A 15,612-nucleotide genomic window follows, 5' to 3' on the forward strand; every position below is an offset into this window, starting at 1 on the left:
ATAATTTAATTTGAATTTGATGGATATTGATTATTTTATTTTTTATTAATTAATAAATAATAGTAAAAAGTAGATACTCGAAACCCAATAAATAGTTTATGAATATTTGAATTTTTTATTTTATAGATAATGAGTAATATATGAATATCAAGAAATCTGACTCGCGGATACCTATATCGTATGCAAGTATTAAATGATAAATTTTATAATGGGTATTAATTTTATTTAATAATTGTAGACCCAGAATTCCAAATACAATTTCTGTCCCAGTCCAGTCCAGTTTAATTTAATCATATGACATATTAAATTTTCTTACTCTGTAAACTTCTCCCATAAAAAAACATGTATAAGCTTGGTTGGTTGTTAGGAAAAGAAAAGGAAAGGAAAGAAAGAAAGGAGATGGTATAATTTAGAGGGGGATGAACTGTATTGATTAGTGGATCACCAATCAGTACATAGGTTTGGAATATATATATATATATACTCTCTCTCTCTCTCTCTCTCTATATATATATATATATATATAGAGAGAGAGAGAGAGAGTCATCATCAAATTTGTAATAGAATAACAAGCTTTGGATTACATTCACATTAGCTTGCACGTCTTTGATAATCTAATATCAAAAGCTCATCTGTCAACATGGCTGCCAATTTTTAAAAGGGCTATCCCCCTCTTTCTCCACCTTCTCCCCCATTTCTTTTTTTCTCTTCACATCACCAACTAAACCCCCTCTTAATTATCTTCTCTCTCACTCTGTCTTCTTGCTCTGATCTCCTATAATCATCATGATCATCTTTGCCGGCATCTAAATATCCGCGGTGATTAAGGGAATCCATTTATATATACATACGTATATAAGCTTTGGTTGGGGCGGCTTCGAAGTGCAATAATGGATAGTAGGTTCATCATCAACCCATTAATATGTGAGCAAGAAGAAAATGACAATAGTACTCAAGAAAGTGGTCCAGAATCATCTCCTTCTAACGATATGAAGATGGCTTCCACTTCCTCCCCAAAAAGAAGGTACTTCATCTTCACATATCCCATTAATTACAATTGATCGGAAGTATTTCGTAGAATTAGAGATCATGGTATGTGCTTAATTGGAGAGAGAAGGAGAAAACATGTCCATGCTTGTGTTGTAAGTATGCAGTCCTGTATATATTCGTGCCGAAAACGGCATTATATTGATAGGTTGCCTTGCAATTTGTACCTTCAATTATGGAGGACGAAAAATTTGACATCATGGTGTTTGTATCAGCAAGAAGGCCATGCAAAAAAGAATAGTCTCAGTACCAATCAAGGACTTAGAAGGCCCAAGGCTGAAGGGTGAAAATGCTTCACCACCGTCTGATTCCTGGGCTTGGAGAAAGTATGGCCAAAAACCCATCAAAGGCTCGCCTTACCCCAGGTACGTAACCCTCTTCCTCCTCTCCCAAATCCAATCACACGTCTTTCCTTTATTTATTTTTTCTCTCTTTTCCTCCTAGCTTGTTCAGATGCATCTGGGCAAGTTCTTTCTATTCCAGAAGGATGAAAAATAATGAAAATTCGTCGTAAGAAATTGCGGCGACGAAGATTTGCTGCTAAAGCAATCCTTTTGTAAATGTATGATTAGTTAGATAACCATTCAAACAAATTTGATCAAGATCATTCAAATATAAAATTAAACTCTAAACTAATCCGTTGTTAATGAAACTATTTTCGTCGCCGAAGTTAATAAATTTACAAGTTTTTCTCACCGCAGATCTTGCAAGCATGGTCGTATAAATCTAAGACATTGTCTAGATTTCTTTCTGATTTTGAGTTATTTTATGCATTTAATCACATATCAAATGCAAAGATGATTATAGGAACAGGTTTTCTATTTGATGATTACAAGGGTAGATAAAAAATGTTGATCAAGATTTTCAAGGCACTGATCTACTTGTTATAATGTTTTTTTGTTTACAGAGGATACTATAGGTGTAGTAGTTCAAAGGGTTGTCCAGCTAGAAAACAAGTAGAGAGGAGCAAGCTGGACCCAACAATGCTAGTGGTCACCTACTCCTGTGAGCACAACCACCCTTGGCCACCTCCTTCTAGAAGTACCCACCACCACAACTCCTCTCCAAAACACAACACCACCAAACCTGAAGTCTCCGCAACCCAACCTGAAAACCCAGAATCTGAACCTGAAGAAAAGTTCACGGATCTTGGAAACGGCGAGCCGCTTATATCTAACACTACAACTTCAGATGAGTTTTCGTGGTTTGGTGTCATGGAGACAACCTCTTCAACTATACTTGAGACGCCCATTTTTGCAGAGGCAGAGGCGGATGCTGACATGGCATCGATGTTTTTCCCGATGAGAGAGGAGGACGAGTCGTTGTTTGCCGATCTTGGAGAGTTGCCGGAGTGCTCGTCGGTGTTCAGGCACCACCGGAGAGGTGTTGGACCACAGGTACAGACGTGCTAACGACACGTCGTTTATCCATGTGTTATAAAATTCAAAGGTGAGCGTTTGATGACACCACAAGATAACAAAAAAAGAAGAGCTTTTCTTTAAAAAAAGACGTTTTAGATAATTTATTCTTAGGTTTTAATATTCCTTGCCTTGAAGTCAGTGAAGTAAGTGAATAAAACTCCAATTCTGAAATCTGTCAGGATCCTCTTGTAATTAACTAAGCATCATTTGCCGTCGCAGAATTGGATTTTCATTACCTTATTCCGAGAAACAATGTCCGAATTATGAGTTTAGTTGATAACAAGGTAACCATGCATGAGTTATGCATATGATTGTGTGTTGGTTATTTCAGCTTTGAGATTTTATCGGTTTCACTGTCTTTTCTTCTCCATCGTCTTCTTCTTCACTGTGTTTTTGGATTGTTAATAGGTTCTTCTTCTTCACTGTGTTTTTGGATTGTTAATAGGTTCTAAGAGCTTTGGGATTTAAATCCAATTAAACTCAAACATAACAATCATTCGGTTAAAAAACATTATCCATGGTAACGCGGAAATCAAGATCTTGATATCATTTAATTTTATGAATGGGAAATTTATCATTGTTTTGTTAAACAGAGTGTTAATTTAATAATATTTAAGTTATACTTGGTTTCCTTGGATGGAAACAAAGTGGAGATGTCATTGGATATCCATGATCTTTTGCATTATTTATACTCAAACCTACTAAAATTACTATCTATACTTAAATCGAACCACGGGATGGCAATGAATATATATGGATTGAGTTTTGTACTATTTGTACCCGAACTTGAATCCAAAATAATTATCCAAACCCGACCCGACCCTGATTGGATACGGATTTTTGATACCCTAACCCAACCAGATTGGGTTTTGAGTATCCATAACCCAAACCCGAACCAACTCAAAACTAGAATCTAAACTCAAATTCTATAATTTATAACTAATTAGCATATAATTAGCTTGATATACGTGTACTTGTTTGAAATTTTAAGGTTATTTATTTTGAGTCGAGTTTAGATTTCTGGTTGTGTTCTGATCGGGTAAACTAGTATTCATACCCAACCCAACACTCGAATTTTTGCCTTTAGGTTTTGCCTTAACCCGATCGAGTCTAAAAAGCTCATACCCATTTGAGTCAATATCCATTGAGCTCGGATAAAATTTTAATTCTCATCCATTTGAGTCAATATCTATTGGGCTCAGACGAAATTGTAATTTCTATTGAAACCCGATAAGTACGGATTTTTTAATACTCAAATCTAATCAAATTTTGAGTATTCTTTAGGTATCCATAACCTAATACTTATACACATTAAAAAATAAACCTAGAACAAAAGGCTTAGGTTCCATTTGGAGTTGAGACCGCAATGCAACCAAAATCATTTGTTATGTGTGTTTTAAAAGTGTATTGAACATGAAAAGTATTAAATTGATTTATTTTTTTTGTATTTTATAATGATTTTGATGTGGTAATTTTAAAAATTAAAAAAAAAATTAATATATTTTCAAGTAAAAAATATCATTCACAACCATACAAATACTTTAAAGTTGAGTCACAACCTCAACCCCTAAACAGGGTTGCTAACATTATTACAGCTTTTGATTAAGAAAAATAAATTAACAATAGAAAGTCCATGCTATATTATAAGAGAAAAATAGCATCGCTAGAAAAGGCTTGCCTAGTTTGGCCATCTTCCTGCCGTGGTAGTGGGTGGTAGTAATCACAGCTTGCAGGAGAAGAGAGATTCTGGTTGTTCAAATGATTGGCTGGCCTAAACCAAAAGGTCAAATTAACTACCAAAAAGGGTTGACTTTTTGGTGAGAGATAGCTGGATAATATTCTGCGAGTTGCCACCATATCAATGTGCTTGGTAGTAATCACTCAAATAAGTTGAATTTAATTAATTTGAGTCATGACACATGATACGATTAAGTGGCTTCTGGGATACCTTGTGCTTTTCTGCTATTTTCATATACCAAGAACGTTTAGTGTGGAATTGATTTCAATTATAGTTTAATTTGCTAAAAAAAAAAAAAAACTCACGAGAATAGCTTGTGTTTGATGTCTAAGATATTATTTATCATTGTATTTTAACCATTTTTTAAAATAAAAAAATAAAATAATATTTTTTTAATGTTTTGATATACTGATATTAATATTATAAAATTTTTTAAAATTAATATCTACCAAGAACATGCTCTAGAATTTCTAAATACATAGTAAAAAATATATGATGAGATTAAAAAAACAACAACAACAAAGTGAGTTTAATACAAGGGAGTGGTTACTGGTTAGGTTAAGGAAGTCAGAGAAAGGAGCGAAAAAAAAAAAAAAAAAGAGGAACGAAACAGGGATTTCACTAAAAAATAATTGTTTGATATTCGTGAAACGTACTTTTATGACCTTTGCAAAACAGAGACCGAAAGAAAAAAAAACAAAAAAAATAACCACACAATTCTACGCCCTAGCCCTGAAATAAAAAAACCCTAGCTAGCTCCTCATTCACAATGGTCAATTCTTCTTTTATACGATATTATCATCAGCCCACCACACCTGAAAATATAGCAAACAAACACAGAGGATAAGCAATTTTAGAATTTAATTATTATATTGAATCGCGCTCGGCACCATGTTATTTTTTTTAAAAAATAATTTAAATCTTTTAGATTTGACGGTCCTAACAAATTCAAGAATCTTGAATCTGACGGCTATGTCAGATTCAAGAGCATTGAATCTCACGGTCATATATACCAGACCCAACATATTTGAATATAACAAACATTCCTAATTTGATGAACGAAAAATAAAACAATTGTGCACTTTAATTGTCAGGATAGCTTGAAAAAAATAAGATTAGAAATTAAAAGTGAAACTACTATTACAATCTATAGTAAAATATCTCTTAATTTACAATGATTTCTCTATACCATTTAGCTTTTGTTATAACTAGATTGGTAGGAAGGTTACGACGTGGTCTGTATTAATTTTTTTTAACTTGAAAAAAAAATGATTATGTTTTTAAAGAAGTGAGAGAAATTTGATAATTGATTTCAATTTTAATTAACTTAATAATATAATAAAAAAATAAAGCAACAACAACAAAAATAAATAAATAAAAATATTGCTCTGGGCAAAGTTGGGTTAACACACAAAACCCGTGACCTAGACATGAAATTGATGATAAATAAAAACAAAATTGCACAAATTAAGAAATAAATATAAATCAAGATATTTAATAGTGCAATACTGATCATTTACCTGGTTGTTTTTAATGAATTTGTATATTAAAACCAATTTATAATAGAAATTAACAAACACATAAAATTTATTGAATAAAATAAAAAAAATTATGTAAGGTTGCACATATTAAAAACATCATAACAAGTAAACATATTTAATTTATAAAAATAAATTTAATTTATGTGAAATATATAAAAAATTACAGATGAATCATGTCAACCTTATGAAAAATAAAAGACATCCGATATAATTAAAAAATAATCACCGCTTAAAAAAAGACCTAATAAGCCAAAAAAAAATAACATAGGAGGGTTATTAATTAAAAAACAAAATTAAAAAATATTTTAAAAAAGACAAAAATGTATTAATTAAAATTTTTTAAAAACAATACCAAAAAAAAGCTCAAGTGTGCAAGCTTTGAAGCCCAATCTTGCACGCATGGGCTTGCTATATTTTTTTTGTTTTTTAAAGAGTTGGATGATATGTTGTCTGTCACTATTTGTTATTGAAGAAAAAAAAAATAAGTAAACAACATGTTATCTGCTAGTCTAGATTTTAACAACCATTATGATGACCGAAAAATCAGGCCTACAAGTTTTTTACCCAAAATACATGTTTTTCACCAAAAAAAAACTTATTTTTCAACCACAAAATACCCTTTGAACACTAAAAAACCAACCTATTAATCCATCAAACCCAAAAAACAACCCAAACCACTAAATCAATACATAAACAAATATTGCATCCTTGACCTAGATTTGGTTTTTTAGGCTATATTGAGACTTAAAACAACCACCATAAGACTCCCTTCACTAAGTGAAACCCGTTGACCCAATTTTAACCTGTTTAGTTATCGAAATCGTCATCAATGAAGAGCTTTCTTTCTCTTCGTCAAAATATGACGACTCCTCTCTCTTCTCCCATGAAAAAAGACTGGAAATGAGAAAAAATAAAGTTTGGTACCCAAATGTATTTATTAAAAATCAAAGGGACTGATCATTTTATAGCAAAAAAAAAAAAAAAAAAAACAAGTAGACTAAAATGTACTTCATAAACAAATTTGAAAATGCTACCTATGTTACCCATGTTTTTCATTTCAATCCCCTGTCTTTCAATTCAATCGTCCCTACAAAAAAAAGAAGCAATTGGGTGCTAATTTTGGCTCAAAAGAGCTCAATTATGCAAAAAAAGGTTTCAAAGATCAAATTGAAAATTAAAAAAAAATTATTACTTCAATCCACAGTGATTTATGAGTGAGTGAACAATGATTTTATGCGCAGTAAAAACACCACAAGCTTTAGTTTTTGTTAACAAGTTTGTATGTTCATGTTATAATGTAAAGGGATCTAAATTTTTTTAAATGTAAAAAGAAAAATTTAGGTCTCAAGAACTTATTAGGATTGTCATTAAACCTAAAAATACAGTCGTTTAGATTTTATTTTTCATAAGGATAAATTTCATATTAACGAATCTCTTGTTTATCATACTCAATACAATATTTTTAAATGGAATCGTTGTTTGTTTATATATATAAAATGATTGTTAAAACAAGTTAGCAAAAACTATCAAATTAGTATGTCTATATTTTGTGTGATTGAAAGCTAAAAAAATTATAATGGTTATAAAATTATGTTTAAAATCTATTTAAACATTTTAATAATAAAACACCAAATTTTCATGAAAACATTTAATATTAGTATTTTTAACCTAGATACATAATAATTGCAAAAACAAATTATTTAAATCTTTTATATTATTTAAGAATCATATCAAAATTAAAGAGTAAGTGAGTTAATTAATTTTTTTCTAAAGTGTCAAAAATAAACAAAATAAAATAAAGGGAAACAAGAAATAAATTCAGGACCGTGCGCCTAGCCCAACATTTTATGATGTCCATCCCTTATTTAAAAAAAAAAAAAAATTTGTGACAGAAGGAAGGTCGTCTATCACAATGCAGCAATTATGCAGGAATCAAACTCGTAATATCAATCTTGTTTCGTGCACGCTAACTAAATTGGTATGATATGATTACAAAGTATGTTAAGCTGTTTTATTGTTCATAAAGCAGCACCATAAGAAATTATAGTTTTTATAGAGTATTTAGTTAATATACAGAAAGGAAGGAAGGAGTAGAGAGTAAATTAGCAAACAAATATGGTCTCTGTTATTAGACTAGTTTTGTTTTTTCTTAATCATAATTAGAAAAAAAAAAAAAACCTAAAAATATTATTGAGAAAGCAGGAGTACCTTCCTCAACATCTGCTTTAGGAATGCCATACTTCGTTTTGACAAGTTATAGAAAAAAAACTAGTGTTTTTTTTACTCGCTCTAAGCCGTGGGTGTGATCATTGTTTTCAACCTAAAAATATTATTAAGAAATTAGAAAGTAAAAAATTTAATGTATGATGGCTGAACTTTTTTTAGAATATTTAAATTATGAAATATTGGATGACATATTTTTTTTAAAAAAATATTGAGAATACGACATCTTAGATGGACTCGAGCTAATAATGATTAACTAATGAAACTCGTGATTTAGAATGTAAGATGATGATAAAACTATAGAATCCACATCGAAACAAATTAAAAAACTCATTATAAAGAACCAAGTATCAAAGGCCAAAAAGGGGAAAAGAGTTCAAGAAAGGAAAAAAAAAAGTGACTCGAGTAAATTTATATCAGTGCTCGACACAATGCCACTGGCCAAATCTTTCTGGACATAAGAAGAACAAAGCTAAGGTGACGTTATGATTTTTAAAGAAGTAAAAGAATTTCAAGACTTGAATCATTGAGTGGATTAGGTATAATAATTTTGATTAATTTAATAACATAAAAAGGCAACCCTAGTTTAACAACATTAAAAACCAAATATACTCGGGTAAATATCCTAGACCCGGCTTAATCTTTCAAAATCATAACTCATGAAATCTCAGATCCGAGCTCAATAAAAAAACTTAATCTTAAAAAAAAAATAAGCAAGAAAAAAAAATATATACACTCACGGTAACTTATTAAGCTCGTGACCCAAATCATTTGACTAGAAGCGCTAAATTTGAAAAAAAGGATATAAGGGAAAATGAAACCTAAATGAAGCGCTAAAATCAATCCGAGCCCACCTAGGTCAACCCGCCGAACTCATAGGTCATGTTATGAGATCGAATAACCTGATATAAGGGAAAATGAAACCTAAATTAAAAAAAAAAAAGCATTGTTAAATTATAAAACTCGTGACTCGAGCCATTTGACCGTAAGCACCACATATGAAAAAAAAACATGAAGCTCAATTCTAAATAAATCAAATATTTGATGGATTAGGCTTGTTGATTTAGGTTTTTTTTTGTCCGTTTTTTAATTATTATTTTTTAATTTTATCTTTCAACATTGAATTTATTGGGAATTGGACTTTATATTTTTTTTCTTAATTTGCTTTCTATGGAGTTATCATTGTCTTCTAACTTGAGTTTTGTAGGTTAACTCGAGTTGATTCATGTTATTTTTTATTTTATTTTTCAATTTAATCCTTCAAAATTGGGATGACTGTAAATTGAGTTTTTTTTATTTTTTTTATAAGGTTATCTGGGTCTTATAACATAGGTAATAGATTTGACAAATTAACCTGAGTTGATCTAAGTCAATCTAATATATTATCGTTTTAATATTTTAAAAAAGATGTTGTTTGATTTTTTTAAGCAAACTATATTTTTATGGATCTTCTGAGTATTTTTGAATCTGTCAAGTTAACTAGATCGTATGTGAATCTTGTATATTTTATTTTTTTAATTAAAAAACATATTGATAATATATAAATATTTTTTATATTAAAAAAATTAATTCCAACCAAAACATAGCGCCTACAATAATTTAGTAAGGATCAAATCGTGATTAACATAGTGACCACTACCCGTCGACACTTTCTCCAATTTAAAAAAACTGGACTTGGAGTCCAGCCCAGCAAAGCACCGAGACAGAGAGCGGGAGAGAGACAGCAGTCCCCTCCATTTCCAACTCCCAATACCCCACAAGAGGCAAGAAAAGTCACAAAAAAAACAGCATTTTCATCCTCTCTTTCTGTCTCTCCAGGGCTTTACTTCTTTGAAGCAAAGCGAGCATAATACTATTGGTGTGACAACTACTAATGGCAGGGTACAGAGCCGAAGATGACTATGATTACCTGTTCAAGGTTGTACTTATTGGCGACTCAGGTGTGGGCAAGTCCAATCTTCTTTCAAGATTCACTCGTAATGAGTTCAGTTTGGAGTCGAAGTCTACTATTGGTGTTGAGTTCGCTACTCGCAGCTTGAATGTTGATTCCAAGGTCATTAAGGCCCAGATTTGGGACACTGCTGGCCAAGAAAGGTTGGTATTTCTTTGCTTCTTTTGTGTTTTGTGATCTGGGTTTTTTTTCAAGTTATCTTTTTTTTTTTTGTGATCTGGGTATGTTGCGTGTTTTGTTTTGTTTTTTTTTTTTTTAAGTTATTGAGCTTTTCTTTTTGTGATTTCTTGGATGGGTTTTTATTGTTTCATGTGTGTTTTTGAGTTAATTCTCTGTTTTGTGCTCCGGGTCTTGGTTAGTAGGCTTTTGTGTATCTGTGATAGTGAGCAAAAGAATAGTGAATTGGGTTTTGGATCTTGTAAGTTTATGTTGGAGAGTTAGGGTTTTTTGCTTTGCTTTTAAGATAATGATCATGGTTATTGATGGATTTGGACTTAGATTCGCAACCTGAACTAGTGGAACTTGACATTTTGCAACTTTCATAGACATTATGTGTGTCCATGTTGATTTTTATATCAAAAAGTTTTGAGAATGAGTTGGACTGAAATGGAGTTTAGCCAAGCTTTTTGATTGGGAATAGTCACTGCAATTTTGCATGGTATTGGTTGTTTTGTCGATGCTATGCAAGAGATGGATTGGGATTGTTGTAGCTATTGCACCTCTTGTTTTGCGGACTGATTTTATTGACGGGGTTGAAATTTTGAGTTGCTTGCGGGAGCTGCATTGAGGGTAGGGTTTCTTAATTTCTTTAGCCTAAGGTCTGAGTGGATACAATATGTAATTGTTTTCATGACTTTGTCTATGGTGTGTGTTCTGCTTCAACTTTCTTCAGCCAGAGCAGCCTTGACTTTTATCTTACAGTCGCTTTCTTTCAGCATGCTTTTTCACTGATATTGTTGCATGTTACTATCATGTGCTTTATTATGCATGATTGGACCATGTATCTGTCATTTAACATCCTGCACCAATTTGCACAATCAGCTTCTTCAAAATCCTTACTTTCAAAACATGCCAATTAGTTTATTGGAACATTCTGTTGGAGATGAAACCCAATAACTGTTTTCATGATTTTCTTAGATCTAAGTCACCATCTCTGCTTACTGACTACTAGCAAGCCAGCAATAAACTAATTATGCTCTTTAAAGCTTACTTCCTTGGTCCTCACTGTCAACTGTTCCTCCATTGTATCTATTAGCTTCTTGAACGTGGTTCATGCCTATATATGATATTCTAAAAATTATTTTGATTAACCACATAACTGTTTTCAACCAAAGGTGTAACACTCCTTTGAATTGGAGGAAAGTCTCGAAAATATACGCTGAAGAAAAAGTAATCAATGATGTTTCTTTCCATAGTTTGACAACCAAAGGTGGAATATGGGGCTGAGGAAGTATAACACAAAAAACTGTCTTCTTACAAATTGGCATAATACTGATTTAAGTTTATGGATGGACTATGGCTGAAGTTGAAGGAAGTCGAGTTTCGAATTGTGTTTGACATGTGTTATTTGGCTTCCTAGACTGCCCTGTATCTATTTTCTTGTTCAACATGTGCTGTCTAGTTGATAGACATAAAAAATGTATATGAAGATTTGCATTTATTGATGATCTCAAACAAAATGTAGAGATCAAGGCATGTTATGGAATCATTACCAAGCTCCTGTCCTTTGATGTTTCTGTGACTGTTTATCACACACAGTGTTGTAATTTCATATAAAGAAAGTTGAAAAGCTTTTTACTTTATCCATGGGCAGCACAGTTGTATACCTTTGTGTAATCTATTATTGATAGAAAGGTAAAGGTTGAGGTAGTATAGTGTTTTATGCTTATTTGGAAGTGATGATGCAATGGTTGCATTTTATGGCTAAACAATCTCATGTATTCAATTCTCTTTTCTCAGTTAATATTGTGGTGGCAGTGGATGGTGATGTATAAGGTTGTGGTAAACTGGAAAACAAAATGGCTGTTATGTGACAGAGATCTCGCTGCTTGTTCAGATACATGCCACAGTTGTACTGTCTAGGTGGTAGCCATTATGGATATTATGTTTAGAAAGTTCCCTTCTACTCTATTATTCATCTTAAACTATTTTCTAACTGAATCAGTTAGATATTGTTAAGTTCTACCTTTTTGCTCCAAACTTCAACATCTCAACTATTTCTTGAATGTTTAAGATAAAAATTCTAAACAATTTAACATGTAAGTTCAAATATTAATAAAGAAAACAATCCTGAATATGAAAATTAATAGAATAATACTACAATTTTACGTTAAATTATATATATATATAAAATAATAATTAAATCTCAATTTAATTACAAAAAAAGAAATGTAAGAGATTACCTATCAACTTAATTCTGAAAACTTATTTTAAAAGGCAATTATTTAGGTTCAAAATTGCAAGACTCATAGCTAATAAACAGTTAAAAAACGAATCTAAGCTCATATAGCAATTGAATAACCTGTGTTTGGTGTTATTAAACCATGTTTTTGCTTGAATTTGAATAATCTGTGTTTCATATAGCAATGCGGTGCCAGAAATTGCAAATCCAATAGTAAAATGTTAAAAAAAGGGAAACATATTGCTTTTGACAGTTTTGTATTTTACTAAGCTTTGAATAGGAATAACTAAAGCTTAATCATTTTTAGTACAGTTGCTAATATTTCTTTATCGGTTACTCTATTGCAATCTACTGCTGCCATTCACACCATGGCCATGCCGTGGTTTTATCAAAATCAACCTGTTGTTGCCTGGAAAATGAAAAATATTTGTTGAGGATCTTTAGCTTGGGTTCCTAATCATTTACCACTATAATGATTAAGTTATATGAATTGTATGGTGCTTTATCTTCTGGAAAAAGAAAAAAAAAACAGTTTTTGGTGTACTAAAATTGGTTTTAAGTTGGTTTTCCCTTGAACTGACCACCATATGGCATGTAGATGTAGACATAGACCTGGAACAACTTGGCAGAATGTGACTTAATGGTTTAATGTTCTCTCTCTCTCTCCCTTGTTTTTTTCCTTCTTTTTCTGGAAATGAATTATGTGGTCTTTGGGTACTGAGTCAATTCTATAATATAAAAAGGAGTATTTTTATAGGATTAACATCTGATCTTTGGACAACCATGCATAGCAGAGGGATTTGAGGCTGCCCATTGGGGCTGAGTCTTTAGATTTACCATGAAAGCATTTGCTGTTGTTCCTCTATAATGAGCTGATAGATGTCAAGCCTGTTTAGTGGCTGGCTATATATGTCTAAGCTAGGTTGACAATTTTTTTTCCCCTTCCTTTGGGGTGCAACAAGTTGTGATTTTGCAATTTTATACTCAATGAATCACCTGCTCTCTCTTCCACTGACATGTTCTCTGAACTTATTGTTTGTGTTTATAGGTACCGTGCCATAACTAGTGCTTATTACCGGGGAGCAGTGGGTGCATTGCTTGTGTATGATGTTACCCGGCACTCAACATTTGAAAATGTTGAAAGGTGGCTAAGGGAGTTGAGGGATCATACAGATCCTAACATTGTTGTCATGCTCATCGGCAATAAATCAGATCTTCGCCACCTGGTGGCTGTCTCAACTGAGGATGGAAAATCCTTTGCCGAGAGGGAGTCCCTCTACTTCATGGAAACATCTGCTTTGGAAGCTACTAATGTTGACAATGCATTTGCTGAAGTTCTTAATCAGATCTATAGTATTGTGAGCAAGAAAGCTATGGAGACAGGTGACAATGCAGCAGCTTCAGCTGTTCCATCCAAAGGTGAGAAAATCGATGTCAATAAAGATGTTTCCGCTATGAAGAGGGTGGGGTGCTGTTCAAGCTAGGATTTTGATCTGACTATTATATTGTTTAGGAGATGTAGCTGGTTTGATATGCTGCGTCTGTTTCAATGCTCACCATTATTGTGTAAAATGTTCTCAAAGATGCCAACCATAGGAGATCGGCGGATTGCTTTTATTTTGATCTTAAGCCTTTTCTTCTACTGTTCTAGTTGACAAAGAGCTTGATTAGCAATGAAGTATTACACTAGTCGTTTTCAAACCTGTATGTATATTTTATAAAAAATATAAAATATTTACTGGCAAGAATTGGATAAGACTATTTAGGAGTTATGACAACAACCAATTAGCTAATAATCGTTCTTTGCAAATTGTGGTGTTCTTTGCAAAAAAAATGTTGTGAATGTCGAGTTTGATTATTATACATTTTTAATAAAAAAAACATGGATGGATCTTTCATGCGAAAGTTCTATTGAAATTGTGAAGTGGGCTTCTTCTAAATTGTGAAGTGATGGCAGCAGAAGCTAGACATACATTTCTCTTGGGTCCGAATACAACTTGCTAACTCAGAACATAACTTGGTGTAATGTGAAAGATGAAAACATCATAAATATAGCAATAACAAGGCAGCCAAGCTTTGCAGCTTTAATTTCATTCGAAATCACTGAAAAACAAGAGAGGAGAAACTGCTTAACAATTTTCAAGGACATGTCATTTGAATCAAATATACAATTACAACATGGTACGTAGTTTACTTTTCTTTCTTTAAAGAGCTAGCTAGGGTGACTACCACACAAAATCCCTCACATAATAGATAAGTACCTGAATAAATAAATTAATAACAAAATGAAAGTTGAGAATGAACAGGAGCATAAAAAAACTTGAGTCTTTGGATGGAATCGCTTTAATATAATAATATATATATATCATTGCATGAACGTGGGAGTTTTTTTTTAATCTAGCTTAGTAGAAAAAAAAAAAGGGGGATAACACAATTCAATACTTAATTAGAAAAATAAAATAATTTAAAGAGTTACATGCCACATACATGATGCAATTGAAAAAATATGGTGGAGATTATTTATCCAGCATCGAAACTCTCTGCTATAAAAAGCAATCTACTTAACAATTCATAATTTACAACTCAATACAATTCACAATTTATAATTCAACACAATCATAATTCACATGGCCTTTAATTTAATTTAATTTCAACTAAATTCATAATTAAAAAAATCAATTCTCATAATATTCAATATATCATTTCTTATTTTTGTTTTCTAGTTGGCAAACTTTCGATGCTTGTAGTTGCTGCATCGTGAGTTTGATGAGAGATGTTAAGAAATACATTTATCTTGTTTTATTTTTAGTTTAGCCTATATATAATATCTTTGCATTTAGATTAAAATAAACACATTAAAATAAATAGATTAATGAGAACTCTAGCCTCCTTCTTTTTTATGTTCATATTTCTTTTATGTTAATTTGGATTGCTTTAACAATAACAATTTTGCATGTAATTTATATAGGTAGCATATTATTGAAAATTTATTATTACCAAGCTCTAATTAAGAGTTGCCTTCTTGTTACAAAGTTGAACATATTGTTCTCCTAACTTTTTAGATGACTGATGTGGAGATGCTCCTATAGCCAAAGCTAGAATTAATATTTAGAAAGAAGTTATTCATTGAAACTATTTAAAATTGAAACTATTTAAAATAATTATACTTGTAGGAATAATAAACAATCAAATACTTGTCTCTTTTATTTCATGCATGCTTTACATAGTTGTCAGTATAGATATGCAAGCATGACCAACCCCTAACTATCGATAGGAATGACCTAAAAGTC

At 31.7% G+C, this 15,612-nt stretch overlaps 2 protein-coding genes across 3 annotated transcripts; both read left to right on the forward strand.

Annotated features, from left to right (window-relative positions):
• The first annotated feature begins 582 nt into the window (after window positions 1–582).
• On the forward strand, window positions 583–2,776 carry LOC7476323 (probable WRKY transcription factor 65). Of its 2 annotated transcripts, none has more exons than XM_002305694.4 (3): window positions 583–1,024; window positions 1,263–1,412; window positions 1,955–2,776. In XM_002305694.4, the coding sequence occupies exons 1-3, from the start codon at window positions 891–893 to the stop codon at window positions 2,457–2,459; spliced, it is 789 nt and encodes a 262-aa protein (XP_002305730.1). In that variant the 5' UTR covers window positions 583–890; the 3' UTR covers window positions 2,460–2,776. The 2 variants fall into 2 exon arrangements, with proteins under 2 accessions (XP_002305730.1, XP_024454633.1); XM_024598865.2 differs by having other exon boundaries at window positions 995–1,142.
• A 6,848-nt stretch (window positions 2,777–9,624) lies between these two features.
• On the forward strand, window positions 9,625–14,078 carry LOC7476322 (ras-related protein RABA1d). The gene is made up of 2 exons (XM_002305693.4): window positions 9,625–10,064; window positions 13,371–14,078. The coding sequence occupies exons 1-2, from the start codon at window positions 9,844–9,846 to the stop codon at window positions 13,804–13,806; spliced, it is 657 nt and encodes a 218-aa protein (XP_002305729.1). The 5' UTR covers window positions 9,625–9,843; the 3' UTR covers window positions 13,807–14,078.
• Window positions 14,079–15,612: the final 1,534 nt, after the last annotated feature.

Source organism: Populus trichocarpa, chromosome 4 (genome assembly GCF_000002775.5).
Source record: "Populus trichocarpa isolate Nisqually-1 chromosome 4, P.trichocarpa_v4.1, whole genome shotgun sequence".
Taxonomy (NCBI): domain Eukaryota; kingdom Viridiplantae; phylum Streptophyta; class Magnoliopsida; order Malpighiales; family Salicaceae; genus Populus; species Populus trichocarpa.